Here is an 18933-nt window from a genome sequence, read left to right as displayed (position 1 = left end):
TAATGCTACTGGAAACAAGAAGAAACTAGTGCAGCAGGCCCTTCACCCAGGTTTATTTACCAGGGCCAAGAGTATGTCTATGAGCAACATACCAAACACCCAAACCAAAGAAAGCTCCTCTCAGCTGGATGCTGAAATGCAGCAATCAGATTTAGAAACAGTCACCCAGTGCTCCCAAATATCAAAACCACCAGACTGGCAAAGAGTTCCCATGCTACGCCATCCAAAAAAAAGAAAATTATCCTCCACACCTTCTCCCGAATTAATAAAAACAACAAACAGCTTTAGCGGACTTCCGATAGATCAGCCGGAATATAGGGCGAGAGATGCAAAAGACAAGAAAACTAATAAACCTCCACCTATAATCTTGTACGGAATTGAGGATGTTCATAAGCTCACTGAACTCCTAGAAACCGCAACAGATAGATCTAATTTCTCTTTTAAGATTATTAGCAGAAACCAACTTAAAGTTTTATCAGTGGACCTGGAGATATACAAGAAGGTAATAACTGTTATACGAGAACATGGACTAATAGGACACACCTTTAACAGAAAAGACCAAAAATCCTACAGGATCGTTATAAGAAATCTCCACCACACTACTCCTACTACTGCTATCAAAGAGGCTATTGAAGAGAGTGGCAACACAGTAGTAGGTGAGATTATTAATGCCAAATTTGGTCCCGACAAAAAACCCACTTCTACCTTTTTTGTAAATTTGCTTCAGGGTCCTAATAATAGAGCTTCTAGGGATATTAGATTTATATATCATCAAGCTGTTACTATTGAAGAACCCAGAAAAAAATCCAGTGTAGTGCAATGTCAAAGATGTCAGCAATATGGTCATACCAAAAACTATTGTATGAAACCATATCGCTGTGTCAAGTGTGCTGGACCGCACAAAACTTCGGAATGCACAAAAGTGGATCGCAATACACCTGCTTTATGTGCATTGTGTTTAGGACCCCACCCAGCAAATTATAAAGGCTGTGAGGTATACAAGGAAATCCTATCAAGGAAAACCTCGCAACACTTACCACGTAAACATAAGCAATTTGAGTATAAACCTCAAAAAAATAAGGAAGAAACTGATTATAAAACATCTGCAAATCAGAATAAAGAGGAAATTGAACCGCTGCAGGAGCAGAGGAAAGCACATGAGCACAAATCGTATGCCGATACGGTCAGATCTCAGGTACATCAAAACAATACAATCCATCAACCAGACTCTTATAAAGTCATAGAACAAATGTTTATAAAACAATCCCAAAAGATTGATACTGTATTACAGCAAATGAGTACATTACTTGAACTCATTACAGTACTAGTCTCTAAGTTAACAAAATGACTGCACTAAAAATAGCTACATGGAACATCAATGGCTTGGCACCCAACATCGATGAAGTGGAAATTCTGATCTGTCTACATAGTCTAGACATTCTCCTAATTTCAGAGACACATATGACGACCAGCAGCTCGATAAGAATTAAAGGATATAAGATCTATTCCACAAATCACCCAGACGGTACAGCCCACGGCGGGACAGCAGTGATAATCAAAGCCACTGTTAGACACCATGTGCTACCAAACTACTGTACCGAACATATCCAGGCTACCACAGTAGCAGTCAGTGACAGAAATGGAGACTTTAATATATCATCAATTTATTGTCCCCCGAAACATAAAATAAGTGAAGCACAGTTTTCTGACTACTTTTTAAGCTTAGGATACAGATTTATTGCTGGGGGTGACTGGAATGCGAAGCATTCGCACTGGGGCTCTAGATTAATAACTACACGTGGAAGGGAGCTGAAGAAAAGTGTAGATAAACAGTTCTTGACTACTGTGTCAACTCCAGAACCAACACACTGGCCCACAGACCAGAACAGACTGCCAGACGTTCTAGACTTTTTCATCACAACAGGACTGTCTCGACTGTTCTTCAATGTTGAGTCATGCCTCGATAGCTCATCTAACCATATTCCTGTAATATTGACAGTGAGCACCACTATTCTTAAGAAAGAAGTTCGGCAAACATTATACAACAAATACACAGACTGGGATAGCTTCCGGGAAATAGTTGATACGGAGCTAAGCCTAAAAATAGCACTTAAAACAGAAGAGGATATCGAAGAAGCCACAAAGCATTTCACCACAACAGTTCAAGCTGCCTGCTGGAAAACCTCTCCGGAGCACTTGAATCCCAGGCCACGGCAAAATAAGATATCGTTTGAAATAAAAGAACTGATTCTGAATAAAAGAAAACTGCGAAGAGTATGGCATACTAGCAGGCTCTCAGTAGATAAAAGAGCTCTTAACAAAGCAGTCAAGGATCTTAAACTTGCCATAAAAAATGCAAGGGACAAAACTATGGAATGTTATCTAGATTCCTTAACTGCAACAAGTGCTACTAACTACTCTCTATGGCGAGCTTGTAGGAACTATAATAGGCCTATGGATCCCAAACCGCCGTTACGGTTGCAGAATAACACTTGGGCAAGAACAAGACAAGAAAAAGCTGACGCCTTTGCTGTTCACTTAGCAAAAGTATTCACGCCTAATGATGCTGACCCAAACACTGATGATTCCTTCATAGATTCGGCCCTAAGTCAAGACTTCCAGCTCGATTTGCCGATTAGGCCTACAACTCCGAAAGAAGTCGTGGCAACAATCTCAAAATTGGAGGACAAAAAAGCCCCCGGGTTTGATTTAATAGACAAAAAAGTCTTGAAGGAACTTCCCAAAAAAGCCATAGTTTTTCTAACCATCTTATTTAATGGCATACTAAGAACTGGACACTTTCCATCACTGTGGAGAGTTTCACAAGTAATTATGATACCTAAAGTAGGGAAGCCAGTGAACGAACTTAGCTCATACAGGCCGATTAGTCTACTAACCGTAACGTCAAAACTTTTTGAGTCAGTCCTGCTGCACAGATTATTGGAGGAGATTCATCAAAGAGCCATAATCCCGGACCACCAGTTTGGCTTTCGCCAGCAGCATGGCACTGTGGAACAAGTCCATAGAATCTGCTCTGTGATAAGGAAGGCACTAGAGAGAAAGGAGTACTGCTCCTCTGCCTTCCTAGACGTGCAGCAAGCGTTTGATAGAGTATGGCACAAAGGTCTCTTGTATAAAGTAAAAACTCTTCTACCCTGTACATTCTTCCCCATCATAAAATCTTATCTAACAGAAAGAATATTTCAAATAAGAGAAGAAGAGTGTACATCGCCATTTCACTCAATCAAAGCTGGTGTACCGCAGGGGTCTGTCCTGGGTCCTGTCTTGTATACCATTTACACATGTGATTTACCACAAAGCGAACATGTTACATTAGCAACATTCGCAGACGATACCGCTGTACTGGCATGTAGCAATTGCCCAAACGAAGCTTCAGACTTCCTACAGACTGGATTGCAAGAAATTGAAACTTGGCTTTCAAAGTGGAGAATAAAAACTAGTGTGACAAAATCCGTTCATGTAACCTTCACCCTCCGTAGAGGAGACTGTCCGCCAGTAACTCTGTGCAATCAACAACTCCCGCAAGAACACTGCGTAAAATACTTGGGAATACACCTTGATAGGAGACTCGTATGGAAACAACACATACAGAAGAAGAGAGAAGAAATCAACCTGAAATACAGAGGACTCTACTGGCTGCTTGGCAGAAATTCCAAGCTGTCAGTAGATAATAAGCTACTCATCTACGAAATGCTCTTGAAACCAATTTGGACATACGGGATTCAACTATGGGGTTCGGCGTGTGACTCTAACATAAATATCATACAGAGGGTTCAAAATTACATCCTGAAACAAATATCGAACTGTCCGTGGTTTATAAAAACATCGGAGATTCATGAACACCTCAAAATCAGGACTGTTAAACAGGAAATCAAGACCTGGAGTATGAAATACAGAAAAAGGCTAGAAATGCATCCTAATAAGCTTGCCACGCAACTAACCACACCGGACCTAATAAATAGGCTTAAAAGGCGACAAATCCTAAGTCTTGATAGACACGGTTGACAGAGTGGAGCAGTCTCGATGGAGATTTTGCTCTGACCGTCTAACAGCTCTCAACACATCTGCTCATAGTCTAGCTGACTGATTGCAAGATAAAGAAAAAAAAAAAAAAAAAAAAAAAAAAAAAGATATTGAACGACATCTTAATACGCACAATGATTATTTTGAAAAGCTAGTCTTGTCGATGCGTAAAATCGTTATCGTCTATCAGCTATCACTGAATAATAGCACGATTCGCGTTATGAATTGTAACGATTTAACACTGCTATATACAGTTACGACTTGTTATCGAGCCGGCTTCGAGCTGTCGCTTGTTAGTGCTTGACATGACAGCAGTGAAATTGCCCACTTTGCAAGAATTCTTACAATGTAAGCGTGTATTTAATAATGCAATCCCTTCCTCGTGAGACTTTATAACACAATGATAAACGAACCTTCTCTTTTATTGCTTTTATAGGCGGATGAGCACACGACCCGTCTAATAGTAGTTAATCACCATGGACATCAGCTATGCTAGAAGCGCAGCCAAGATTCTGCCTATTGCAAATATTTTTTTTATGTTGCAATTTTTTTTTGTTTCGAATATTGCTTTTTATTCTGGTTGGCTCACTGAATATTAGACGCTTTGCAATAGCAATCGTACTTTATACAGATTTAAGATATAAGATTTATCAGTTATAGTGGTAAGACAGGCTTAATGTATCAATGTCATTAAGAAATCAATTTATGTCCCAAAGCCACAGGACGGAGTACACCCTGCCTTTTTCTGTCGTGAAGCAGTCTTTATCGTTTTTAAGGTGGAACAGCCGTTAAACAATTGAGGCTTAACCATGAGGCTTAGCTCAGGTTTCAAGCATGGATGGCAGGATTTACGTTGATACCTATGAACCCTGGGAACCACTCAATAGCCCGTGAGCCCGATTACCTATCTACGCAATAAACAAACAATTCATAATTAGACTTCCAGCAAAATAAGAAAATCATTAATTTTATAGTGTAAGATATCAACTACAATCACGCTTTATAATCCACAGACATTTGAATAACCGTAAAATTTACGAGCTCCCAAAGTTTTTTTTTTTTTTTTTTTTCATTTTTTCCATTGTGACTCAGCGCGTGCTCCCGTGAATACCATGTGATTTCCATTATTTACATTTCGAAGGACCATCGAATACCGTACAATAGGTTACCGTTCGACACAGTACAATAATATTTGTAAAGGACGAACAATGTCGGCGTAATTAGTATATTGTTCGGTATTCTTGGAGAGGAATGGAAATTTTATATGCATTGAAAATGTACTTACCTATTCCGTTACGTGGAAGAGTATTTAAATCTATGAAATATGTGTACACGTATGTACCTAAATAATGTGTAAATCAATTTATATATAATTAAGGTTTTCAGTAAACGACTGCAAAACTAAGATCTTCAAATCATCAACAAATGTTGTTCGGAATTTGAATGTTTTCATTTTTTTAAATCATTAAATTATCATAGTTGGCGTGACTTATTCTTTTTGCACAGATTTATATTATTAACGCTATCCGAGTACTAATGTCACTACGCTTTGAATTCATAAATTATAACTTTTAGCATTGAATAATTTAGTAGTGACAAATATACTTTTAAATGGCACTTTTATAATATACTTTTTTGCCGGTGCTAAGGTCTTTTTCTGAACTTTCACAGGTTGGTACCACCGCCCTGCGTATTTCTATCGCGAAGCAGTAACATGTTCCGGTTTTAAGAGTGAGGCAGCCTTATTCCTATAAAACTGAGGCTATCTATAGCGACTATAACTCATATCTCAAGGCGGTCGGCATTAGCATTGTCGATGTCTATGGGCTTAAATAATAACTTGACTCCAGGTGGGTTGTGAGCTCGTTCACACGTCTGAGAAATAAAAAAATAATACGTACATAAGCTTAGAATGTATTGAAATAAAAAAAATAATTACACTCTCCTACTAGAATTACAAAAGTTTTAAATTTTAGTAATAATTTAAATAAAAGCAGGTGCTATCGTTAAAACAAAGCAGGCACAGCATTAACTCCAAATAACCCATCGTATTAATCTCTAATATTGCATTCTTAAAACCATACAATTCGTTTTTATTAATGAACGAACAGGCGCGTGCATAAATAGAAAATTTCACCGTTATACCCACTTCCACGGACTAGAATGTTATTTAATAAATTTCAACTAAAACCAGATCACCGAGCGTTAACCCTAACAATTTGATATCGTTGCGCACGTACGCATCCTCGTAAAATTTACCATTCACTCAAATTTATTGGGTATCGACTTTATTGTGCAGTTTTTAAACCAACGTAAACAAGCTAAAAGCGTTCAAAAAGTAAATTCCTTTTTAGTTTCCTTCGCACAGACCAACACACAGTTTAAAAAAACATCCTTAACCATCGATAATGCTATTAAAACGTCACATGCTCCGCTAATCAGCTGTCAACCTTGATATCTTATTTGGCATTTTTTTCTTGCCACGCACTTGCAATCATTTTGGAAATAAGCTAGGATTATCGATGATGCTATTAAAAATGTTACTCCATTTCATTTTATTTTTCATATTAGACTATGTTATGAACTGTCTATTATTTTTACCTGTGTCTATAGACGCTACAACAATAATGTGAATACCGTCAACTATCCTCAAACGTAATGTAGATTTATTTGTGTTTTTTAGTGACAGAATCAGACGGAATTGCGCTACCAGTCCATACGGGATAACGACATGCGCCCTCTCGAGACGTGTCATATGATTTGTTACATTACAAATAAAGACATAGATAAAACAACCAACACGTCAATTGTATGGCACTATTATCTGTGGTCTTCGAGAATGGTTCCCACACACCCTGTATAAATGTAATGTTGCTATATTTGTGATAAAATAAACACGTCGGTCCGTGATTTGTGCGGTGCGTTGAAGTGTATTAGTTTTGATTAATAACAAACAACGGTGCTTACAGCCGGATTCTCAGATAGCACACGTGCAATTATTATTATTATTATTATTTTGTTCTTTATTGCTTAGATGGGTGGAGGAACTCACAGCCCACCTGGTGTTAAGTAGTTACTGGAGCCCATAGTAGAGTACATAGACATCTACAACGTAAATGCGACACCCATCCTCAGATATAAGTTCTAAGGTCTCAGTATAGTTACAACGGCTGGCCTGCCCTTCACGGCAGAAATAGGCAGGGTGGTGGCACCTACCCGTGCGGACTCACAAGAGGTCTTTCCTACCACCAGTAAGTTTTTGGGTATATAAGCTACATTAACTTAGCCACTGCTTGTGACTGATATGGGTGACCTGGCCCATGTCAGTGAAATTGATGGTATATGACGGTAGTTATCAGTACCATCAAATGGGCCACGCATGCGCGAATGGTTTCGATAACAACAACAAAATATTAGAAATTGAATGCAATCGTACAAAATTATAACGAAAAAGTAAACTAGCTTCATCGAACTAAATTGAGAATATCAACAGTGTAATAAAAGAATTAAATATACCTTGTTAAGGATAATTCAAATATTACTGGTCATAAATAATATTTAAATGGGAAGCTGCTAAATTTGTAATGAAAAAGAATCATCAAAATCTATTAGCGTTGTAATTCCGAGGTAACACACACGAAAAAAGTACATTAAAATTGAGAACCTCCTCTTTTTTGAGGTCATTACTTCTACTTCTATATCGTCGTTCCCTTACTACTGAGGATCGCGACCACATGTGACGTTCTTCCACTGTGTTCGATCATGGGTGGCATGGACCGCATGGTACAGACTACCGCCAAGTGCTTCTCTTACTAGATCTGACCGTCTGGCTGGTGTTCTTCCCACGGCGCGCTTGCCCTCTATGACGCCTTCAGCTCTAACACTACGAGCAGGCTTAGGGACTCTGGTAACCGTACTCGTCGAACTCGACAAAGAGTTCGACGTGCAACCTAACCCATGCATCAGCTCGCTGAGTTTCTCGCCGGATCTTCTCAGCGGGTCGCGATTCCGATCCGGTAGTAGATTCATTCGCGAATCAGCTGCTATGGAGTTGTTAGGTATCCGTCGGAGGCGCTCGGGCAGCTGTTAGCAAACCCACCCCTCTTGGTTGAGTCTTTGCTCGCCCACCTGTCCTGGTCAAACTGGAAAGGCCTCAGGGACACCAGTAATCCTTCAATCATAATAAAAAAAAGCTTGCCCTCTATGCGACTCGTAATTATGAGCTTCTCTAATTCATGTCTGGGAGACCGCATGGTGTGTCCGAAGAAGCTCATAACACGTTCCCGGCAGATGGAAGAGAGCCTTTTTCGGATGTTTAGCTGCCTTAGAATGGACTCGTTTGTTCTCATGGCCTCTGTCATGAGGTCATTAACAAATTACTAAAATCTGACGAACAGAATATAAATATCGCATAATTTACATACCAAAACAAATCCCACAGAAACTGCCCGTTCTCCATTTTAATACACTATAAACTTTTACTGACATTAAATTTGAACTTGTCTCTAATCATTTTAATATACGTTAAATAAAAATGTTTATAGTTTCTGAAACGTCGTGTTTTAAAAATATGCCACTTTTTATGTCCATAGTTTATGGCGTCACGTTACACCTTGGCTGATAATTTTCACCATATCGTTGAGAACGATAATTTTTCATGTTTCCTTAATTAACGTGTGCCTGAAACAATAAAAAAATATATATTTTTAGTCTATATTTACCATCCACCGTAACTAAACGTTAGCACACCATTTTTATAGCAATTTAGAAGAATTTTCACTGGTGGTAGGACCTCTTGGGAGTCCGCACGGGTAGGTACCACCACCCCGCCTATTTCCGCCGTGAAGCAGTAATGCGTTTCGGCGTTTCGAAGGGTGGGGTAGCCGTTGTAACTATACTGAGATCTTAGAACTTATATCTCGAGGTGGGTGACGCATTTACGTTGAAGATGTCTATAGGCTCCAGTAACCACTTAACACTAGGTGGGCTGTGAGCTCGTCCATCCATCTAAGAAATAAAAAAAAAGAATTACAAATAATCGAAAATTTAGGAATTTTATTAACAAATAATTATTCCCTAGCTTTCACCACTGCAAATTATGTCGCGGTTGATTCAATGATTGTAGAGATTAGTGGGTATAAACGCTCAAACAAATATAATATATATAGGTGTTTATATGTTTTTTGTACAATCATATATTGATTTGACTGAAAAACTGCGATCAATATATCAATTCATTGATTTAAGACACAGACGCACTTATAGATAAGACAATGGCTATCTGTTTGGTCTTCCGGCTTGCGTTGCTGAGGATATATTAGTCACAAGACACATTTTATTAAAAAAAAAAAGCTACGTCCACTATTGTTATTTGCCTTTAAATCTCCAAAAATCGCTTGCTTGAGTCTCGCGACGATGGTGCAAATCATACCTATACCGCCATGACCGAAGATCTAAATTATTTTCTTTACTAGGCTTAATCATACATTCACAAAATATAATATAGATGTTTAATTGTTCCTATTTTTCCAGCACGCGTTGAATTACATTGTTATGACAAACATTCGATAAATGATTAATTACTCTGTCATTCTTTACGAACAGCTCTATATTTTACTTTGATTTTTCGAAAATCAGTCACAACGTTTCTATATTTAACATTTTAATTTAATTACATTACATAACATTGGATTCAAAAGAAAAATGAAGTTTTCATTAGTCGTATAATAAAATCAAATATGCAATTAAATCAGTGTTCGTTTTTTTTTTTTATTGCTTATATATGTGGACGAGCTCACAGCCCACCTGGTTGTTAAGTGGTTACTGGAGCCCATAGACATCTACAACGTAAATGCGTCACACACCTTGAGATATAAGTTCTAAGGTCTCAGTATAGTTACAACGGCTGCCCCGCCCTATTTTTTTTTCTCTCCTAGCTATGCTGATAGCCTTGAGAGGCTATTTTAGCTTCACCATAACGTTTGTAGGTTAGCTCGCGGGGCTCAAACCGGAGAGTTGCTAACACTGACCCTAGCAAGAACAGTGCTTCGCAGAATCTACCACTGGATCGGAAACGCGACCCATTGAGAAGACCCGGCGAGAAACTCAGTGGGCTGTGTTTATGGGTTAATTCGCTCGTCGAGCCCTTCGTCGCAAGCGACGGGTTCGACGAGGACGGTGACCGGTGCTTGTGGTGCCTAAAAGCACCGTTAATGGGTCAGAATGTTAGGGAATGTCGTGTCAGCATCATCGTTTTTTCTGTCGCGAGTCAGCCGTAGCTTGACCGTACGTTTTGGTAACTGTTTTCATGCTATTCAAATTTCTACCTTACGTCTCAAGGTTTTTGGCGACATTCCTGGATATCTGCGAGCTCTTAGCAACTTAATACCCGAAGGTCAGTGAACTAATGTGTCCACCTACCACATCAAACCACAAAAATCACATTAATGAAAATTCAAAATAAAAATAATCATTCGATATCGCGTTTTTATCTCGTCATAATACTATTTCTAAAGTTTTCGTGTCATTTCACAATGACAGTGATCACGAGTACTGTAATGTATTGGAAACGAAATTAATATTATGAAAACGTTGAAAAATCGAAAAAATAAAATAAATATAATCATTTCTATATCCCGATGATTCTAGTCATGATAATAAACGGATGTTATAAAATTGTTCTTTCTTTTTTTTTTATGGCTTAGATGGGTGGACGAGCTCACAGCCCACCTGGTGTTAAGTGGTTACTGGAGCCCATAGACATCCACAACGTAAATGCGCCACCCACCTTGAGATACAAGTTCTAAGGTCTCAAGTATAGTTACAACGGCTGCCCCACCCTTCAAACCGAAACGCATTACTGCTTCACGGCAGAAATAGGCAGGGTGGTGGTACCCACCCGCGCGGACTCACAAGAGTACCACCAGTAATTACGCAAATTATAATTTTGCGGGTTTCATTTTTATTACACGATGTTATTCCTTCACCGTGGAAGTCAATCGTGAACATTTGTTGAGTACGTATTTCATTAGAAAAATTGGTACCCGCCTGCGGGATTCTTATCCGTTAGGCCACGACGACTACAAAACTAATGATAGTATATATTACCTATAAACAATAGTATGCGTTATTTTTGTACTGCTATACAATTAATTAGGCATGAGTATTTTAACAGCTACATACAAAATGTATTTAAGTACTTCGCAGTCTGTGGATACTTCCAATTATGTGTATAAATTAATGAGTTCCCATTCTTGTAGTGAACGGAAGTACTAAGATAGATGCAAACAACGCCGTTCGTAACACTGAGTCATTTCATGCTAAAGCAATCTATTCACTGAACCCTTTCTACCTTTTTGGTATTAAAGCCAATTTCGTCTTCTTCGGCCAATCTCAAAGATCTCTTATATTATTATGTTTATGGGAGGTTTATTAAACTAGCTTTCTGTGTGTAGCACTTTTAAATATTATCGGCTAATTTAGTACAAATAACGAACTCCATTACGTGAATGACTGCAACAATCTTCATATTATTATACTTGTCGGATATACGAAGATAATTACAATTTGTCACCCATATTTTGGTATTTATAAAACTAATATGACATAAAATCCAGAAAAAAAAACATCGATAGAGTTTACCTTTTGAGTCACGTGAAGTTTATGATGTAACAACAATCCAATATAATATATTTGAAAAAAATATTTACATATAATTAATACGCAACTCACAAGATTGTAACGTGCAAGCCTTAAGGTTTTTTTTTATTGCTTAGATGGGAGGACGATCTCACAGCCCACCTGGTGTTAAATGGTTACTGGAGCCCATAGACATCTACAACGTAAATGCGCCACCCACCTTGAGATATAAGTTCTAAGGTCTCAAGTATAGTTACAACGGCTGCCCTACCCTTCAAACCGAAACGCATCACTGCTTCACGGCAGAAGTGGGCAGGGTGGTGGTACCTAACCGCGCGGACTCACAAGAGGTCCTACCACCAGTAAAGGTTTACGCGTCACGTTTTTCTGTTTCCTGAGCCAATTTTTTAGTTAAATCAAATATCCTATTGAGACGAGAAGTCGTTGTCGGATTACCGCACGCTATCAATAGGACTAATCCAATCTCAATGTCTATCAACCCATCAATATCGAAAATGCTTTATTGATAGATGTGGCTTCATTTTTCTCACAAGCTTATGGCTTATCAGATTTCAAACGTTTACTGTTGCTCATAGATAGTAAGTATTAATACCGACAGCGAACACAAAACACAAGGAATCGCCTCCGCTAAAACGCTAAGAGGTAGTTCACCAAATACTCACTAAAAATTTAAATAAAAACAAGCTGTGGTTCCAAAAGAACCCGATAACCACTTTACACCCTGTAGGCCAAGAGCTCGTACGCCCGACTACCCAAAATCTTAAAGATAAACTATTGATGCATAATTTAAACACAAAATAAACACTTCACTTTCCAAGTTTAATTTCTTTTGTGGTTCTGCAAAAATGATCGCTTAGAAGCAATCAATGTAGATCGCACTAAGTCAAGCAAACGTCTCTACTATGAAAGCATATTAGCGAAGCACGCCTATAATGTCTCAGCCTGTTAATTTATAATATAATTATGCTCTGCCTGTAAAATGTTCAGAGAAATTTATTAGTGATATTTCATTCGAGATACCCAAGAGGACGATGTTGTAAAATATTGAGTTCCTTAACCCGATTTCGTAGTTCTAAAACAAATTGTGTTTTACATGATAATAAAGATATTCTTTATTCTCAAAAGAATTACATAAATTCACTTAAATGAGAACATTAAAATAGTTATAATTAATTCAGATCGTGCAGTATATATGACAATAATTTATAGTAACAACATGCTATGACAATTATTTACCAGAAACTATAAAGATTATTTTCTTAAAATGTATAAACATAATAACAATAATAACGATATCATTTACGATATATAGCATTATAATATTAAAGCTTCCATAACTTATTGAACCGATCTTATCACATTCTTTTAACAATGACACTATACGCCACCAAAGCAATGTTCATATTAACTTGGAGCGCTGAATACGTATGACCATAACAGGTTTCCGGATTTCGATTTTACCACGTCTGCTCTAGTAGGGAAAAGAAGAAGTTACACTTCAAAACTAATCGAAGTAATCTAAACAATATCTACTGATTTCATGGTATGAAAGTATATTATTATGTAAGTATATTAGTAAATATATTGGTATATAAAACAATTAGTTATATATTTCATTATATTATTATGTGTAAACGGTATATATCGATTTATTGTATGTAAATATTTTCTATAATAATGTATTGTCTATAGTATCTGCCATATTTTTATTTTTTCCAGAATTTCTGTAAATGAAACGGTTGTCTGGGAGAGATCGCTTTTAGCAATAAGACCGCCTAGTGTAAAAATGTAACTGCTTTTGATTGCTTTTTAATGTAAATTGTGTTTTGGTGTGCAATAAAGTGCATTATCTCTCTCTCTCTCTCTCTCTATGAAGTTCATACATTTAATGCGTTTCTTCAAATCATACAGTTATGTTGTGTGTGTGTTTTTAAAAAAGTTTTATCTTAATTAATAAATAACGACTTTTCGATGAAAAAAAAATCGATTAAAATTACTTTAATCGATTCCACTACTTTCTGAAGTCACAATCGTCATGTGTATATTAGCGGCTTCGCTTCGTAAGAGCAGAACATCACGTGAATACGTAAAAAACCGTAATTTAATTAAAACTTGATAAACGAAAGAAAATGCGAATCGCTTCACATGACCGCGACATTATCTCGCTCTGAGTCAATAAACGAGACAAATATTGTGCGACGAGTATTACCAAACTATTACGACATGTAACCTGCACTGTGTCAGTGTGCTAAAGCGGATAACCTGTTATCAATTTGTAAACATAACGTTACATTTCTCGCCCGCTTCGTTAGCTCGCAACTTCACATCCATTTTGCTGGATACGATAATTTTTGTAATGAAAACCTCTACGGTCATCGATTTTAATAATGATTAAAAAAAAAAAAAAACTATTTATTACTTATACTTATTTATTTATTTTTCTACTTATTTATTTTATATTATACTTATTTATTTATTTTAGTTGAATTTTCAATATTATATTTTCAATTTTTTTTTAATATTCCATTGTCATCGGTCCTTAATAAGTATACCAAATTTCGAGTTAATCCGATGTTTTGAAGGCGGTAAAAATCATGTTCAAAGATTCCGTTAGAAACATACATACATACATACGTCTGAAGCTAATAAAAGCGTATTAAAAATCTAAATCACATAATTAATTCCTATTTTACGAGTTAAATCTTATAATAAATCTATTAATAAAATAAAATTAATCTCGCGGATATTATTTCGGACGTTTCCAATACTGCTGTTTTCGTTGTGACGCACAATGACGTCATCTGTCGACATTTGAATATTGTGCTAAGCTAACTACTGTCTTTTTATTTATTTAATTACTAGCTTTTGCCCGTCCGCGTGAAATAGTTACTTTGGCATAACGCTAAATTTGACCGCCACTTCATTTTCGTAGAAAGTGAAAATATTTTTGAATTATAGAATGTTAAGGAGCTATTTAAACCCCTATTTTGAAACATTATTTATTGGTGCTCCACTTGTATTGGCCTTACCGTGATTTGCACTCAGAAAGGGCACTTACATACCTACGCATCATCTTCACAGCATCTTCAATAGAAACGAATGAGATGAAAACAATTTACGAATCGCGAATATCGTACGAAATACTGTGCGGTATATGTATGCGTATGTATATGTATGCATGCAACTCGCCTAATTTTACCATACTATAAAAATAATTTCCAAAAGTTCCACATTTGGAACACGCTTGTTTTCTAACTAACAAACAAATCGAATTATAGGCGTTTTAAACTAATAACTAAACGTACGGTGAATTCAGAACAAAAAACAGGCCACATTTACCAAATCACAATCTTAATTAACGTGATTCATGAACTAAGCTATTCGTTTGATAAATGAAGATGTTTCTAATATCATGAGTGACAAATACACGAGACGATGTAGCGTTGATGTCTTTAATAGCATAACGACTCCAATTAAAGGTAGTGGAATTCTTCGGGGCCTTTAAACGGTTTATGGGTTATTTATTTTAAGGTATGCGTAATGAAAGCACTCAATTGACTATGTATTACATCCATGTACTAGATACAACCTGATATTAGATGAGACTAAACAAATTTTTAGGACTAATTTTAATGTGGTTTTTTTTTTCAGAACTCACGCCGATTTACTACAATTAAAATTAATCACAATTTAGATTATTAAGTATTTAGCAATCTTAAATTTAAATTCTTCAAATGAGATGAATTATCGTAATAATTCTTACTCAATATTATTAGTGGCTTGTTCAATATATTTACAGTGGGAAGGAAACGCATAAAACTGAGATCTTAGAACTTATATATCTCAAGGTGGGTGGCGCATTTACGTTGTAGATGTCTATGGGCTCCAGTAACCACTTAACACCAGGTGGGCTGTGAGCTCGTCCAACCAACTAAGCAATAAAAAAAATAAAAAAAGTACTGCTGACTTCTACTTGCTTCTTCTATGCTACTTCGAGAACAATTCGTTTAATTTCATTAGATAAGTGATCGAACTCACAGCGAACCTGATGCTAAGAGATCATCGGAGCTTTTAGACAGGAATGCCGAGAGCTACTTTCAAAAATCAAACTTATAGCGAGACACCCTGTTTTTTATTGTTATAGCAAGCTGGCATGTACTTCGTTCAATTGATAAGTAATCACTGGTGCTCATGGACATAAGCAATGCATAGCCAAACCGGTGCCCACTGAACATGATCGCCGAGAACGTGAACGAAGATACAGATTTTACATGATCAAATGCTCTGCGACCAATAATCGTTTGAAGTCGTCGTGGCCTAACGGATAAGACGTCCGGTGCATTCGTGTTGAGCGATGCACCGATGTTCGAATCTCAGGCGGGTATCAATTTTTCTAAAGAAATACGTACTCAACAAATGTTCACGATTGACTTCCACGGTGAAGGAATAACATCGTGTAATAAAAATGAAACCCGCAAAATTTTAATTTGCGTAATTACTAGTGGTAGGACCTCTTATGAGTCCGCGCGGATAGGTATCACCGCCCTGCCTATTTCTGCCGTGAAGGAGTAATGCGTTTCGGTTTGAAGGGTGGGGCAGCCGTTGTAACTATACTGAGACCTTAGAACTTATATCTCAAGGTGGGTGGCGCATTTACGTTGTGGATGTCTATGGGCTCCAGTAACCACTTAACACCAGGTGAGCTGTGAGCTCGTCCACCCATCTAAGCAATAAAAAAAAAAAAAATAAAAAAAAAATCGACATTTTTTTCGGGGGAAATCCTCATGGACTACCTCCGCCTGGGGAAAGGTGGAGGGGAGTGTCGGACTCATACCGGCTAAAACTACCCCGGTGTCTCCCCATACGTGCGTGCGGGGCCGCGGGAATCGAGATTCTTCCGCAGCCCCACACTAGTGCTGGCCCGGTCTGTCCAGGCCTCGTCTCCTGCACGGGGTAGTGAGGCGTTCAGTTTTTTAAATGTTTTTTTTTAATTTTTAATCTCCTCTAATGCGACCTAGGCCCTCTATGACTTACAATTTGGTTACCATGCAATTATGAGACTACAGGTTCACGTTTAGTGGGCAGGGGTATTGAAGTTTTGCTGTTCATAGACACAGCTTCATAAAGGCTAATGAACTTCCTTTCGGCTAGCAGCGATGACGATATTAACCTAAATTTATTTAAGATATTCCGAGAGCCGTAACTCGTAAACACGTCAATACGCGATATAGCATCAGCGGTTGCAATAAACGTTCAAACGAAGATAGAGTTTACGCACGACTAGTTTTTAAAAGCACTGCAATCCCTATCGTTAAACTTTGCGTTTCTCTTGCAGTCTCGCCGGCGTGACCTGAATAAAGGCTGCACTTATCATTGCCTACATTGCTAAGGTAAATAAAACGGAAAACAAATTGGGTCGTCGGATCATAGCAACCGCTTTCTTGGGCGCGTGTACGCATAGTGTGGTAATTAATCGAGAGAAATTTCGTGAAATAATTAACTTCGAAGAACGCTGGATGGAGATTTTTGGAGATTTGTTTCCAATTATGCTAGTTGTAGTAATCATTACTTTGCGAATGGAAGAGCTAAGTGTCCACCTAGTTCTAAGCAGTAGCCAAAGCCTTTAAAACACTAATTAAAAGCTAGCACGCAGCTTAGGATAATATGCAGTAAAAATAATTCTTTTGGTATTCTAGGCCCCTAGCAGTAGTAAGTACCACCATCTTGACTATTTCTTGCGCGAAGTAGTCATGCAACTTAGTCTGTCCGAAACTCTGAATACAATTGAACCTTCGACTTCACGTCTGATGGTGGGTAGTAGAATATACGCTGTGATATCTGGACCTCTTTAACCACTTTACGCCAGTGCCCTCATATACGAAATATATATCATAAATAAAAAAGTTGGTCACTGAAATGTACCAAGGAACAGAATTATAATTTCATAAGTGCTTTATGATAACCCTAGACAAACACGCAATAGCCAGTAGCGATGAAGAAAAAAGCTCGAGTATCCGGAAAGTGACAAAGCAGACAACTTCATTTATTAAAAAATACATTTAATATTTAAATCTAAGAAGTTCATAAAGCCTAAATAAATCGCTTTTTTTTAAATACGTGTTACATTTAATGATATTATTTTAAACTATTGATGTTAAACAAAACATAATGTATCGGAAGCTGCTGTTTATTAAATACGACAAAGATACAACAAAATAATTGAGCATAACATAAAAAAAATAAAAATAAAAACGTTTTGATTCTTGAATAGAGATGAAGTGTATAAATCATAGCTACTTGTATTTAATATAATAATATAACAAATTTGTATGCTATCTTTGGAATTTCGAAAACGGAAACATCATAGGTGATATAATCACAAAATTAACAATTACAATAATCGAAAATCATACTCATTATCATTGAACACCGGTATGATAGATACGAGAAGGTTATTGTTGGACACTGCGCCTTCATAAACCAACGCGAAATCAATTACGACCCAGGAAATGAGTACACATGGAGTAATAAACATAAACAATCGTAACTATTGAATTTCAACAACTGCACAGCTTCCTGCAATAGGGAATACGGGCAGATGCATTAAAATACAATAAAATGTTTAGTATCGTAACCATAATTCGGTATAGATGTGATTCCGTGAATACAATTAAACGAAAAAAAAAAACAATTCTGTTTGAATATCAATCGAAAAACTTACCTATATCGAGAGGTGTTTTACGATATTTTGAATACACTAGATTTGTATATCATAAATTGTCTATGCTTTATTAAAATTACAGGTGAACGTCAAAATACGCGCGCTTTAGCGTAAGGGCGGGAAACACGCCTGCGCGTAGACCGTACGTCCGTGCGTGTTGCTTTTAACCGACTGGACATTAAACGAAGCCATGACTTCCAAAGCCGAATGGATCCAGAGTACTTTACTGTAAATACCAGGAAATCAGTCCTGGCAAAGGGACACTTGGCAGTACATAAAATAAGAGAACAAATGGCCAGCAATAACCCACCACATTCCAAATTCAAACTTGTAGTCGCATTCAGTTAAACGTGAACTATTTTTTTTTTACATATGAGGCATTATAAGGAATTTTAATATGTAAATTATTCATGGCGTGTGACGTAGATAAAATATGTTTGATTGGTAATAAAAAAAATTGTAACAACGAATCGAGAGGCCAATTATTGAGTGGTCGGTTGTGTTGCAAA

General features: G+C 37.2%; 1 protein-coding gene across 2 annotated transcripts in view; it reads right to left on the bottom strand.

Moving 5' to 3' along the window:
- The window catches only part of LOC114242209 (ADAMTS-like protein 4), a 93797-nt gene extending 75215 nt beyond the window's left edge, over window positions 1-18582 (bottom strand). The window contains exons 1-2 of one of the 2 annotated variants that reach the window (XM_089735128.1): window positions 18425-18582; window positions 8469-8724 (exon numbers count right to left, since the gene is read on the bottom strand). In XM_089735128.1, coding sequence (XP_089591254.1) covers window positions 8469-8503 — 35 coding nt within the window. In that variant the 5' untranslated portion in view covers window positions 8504-8724; window positions 18425-18582. The remainder of the gene's footprint in view (window positions 1-8468; window positions 8725-18424) is intronic. The other variant, XM_089735127.1, reaches the window with a different exon arrangement.
- Window positions 18583-18933: the final 351 nt, after the last annotated feature.

The sequence above is a fragment of the Bombyx mandarina genome, chromosome 19 (assembly GCF_030267445.1).
Source record: "Bombyx mandarina strain Sakado chromosome 19, ASM3026744v2".
Classification (NCBI taxonomy): domain Eukaryota; kingdom Metazoa; phylum Arthropoda; class Insecta; order Lepidoptera; family Bombycidae; genus Bombyx; species Bombyx mandarina.
Note: the sequence above shows the minus strand (reverse complement) of the source record. Positions and strands in the feature narration are given on the sequence as shown.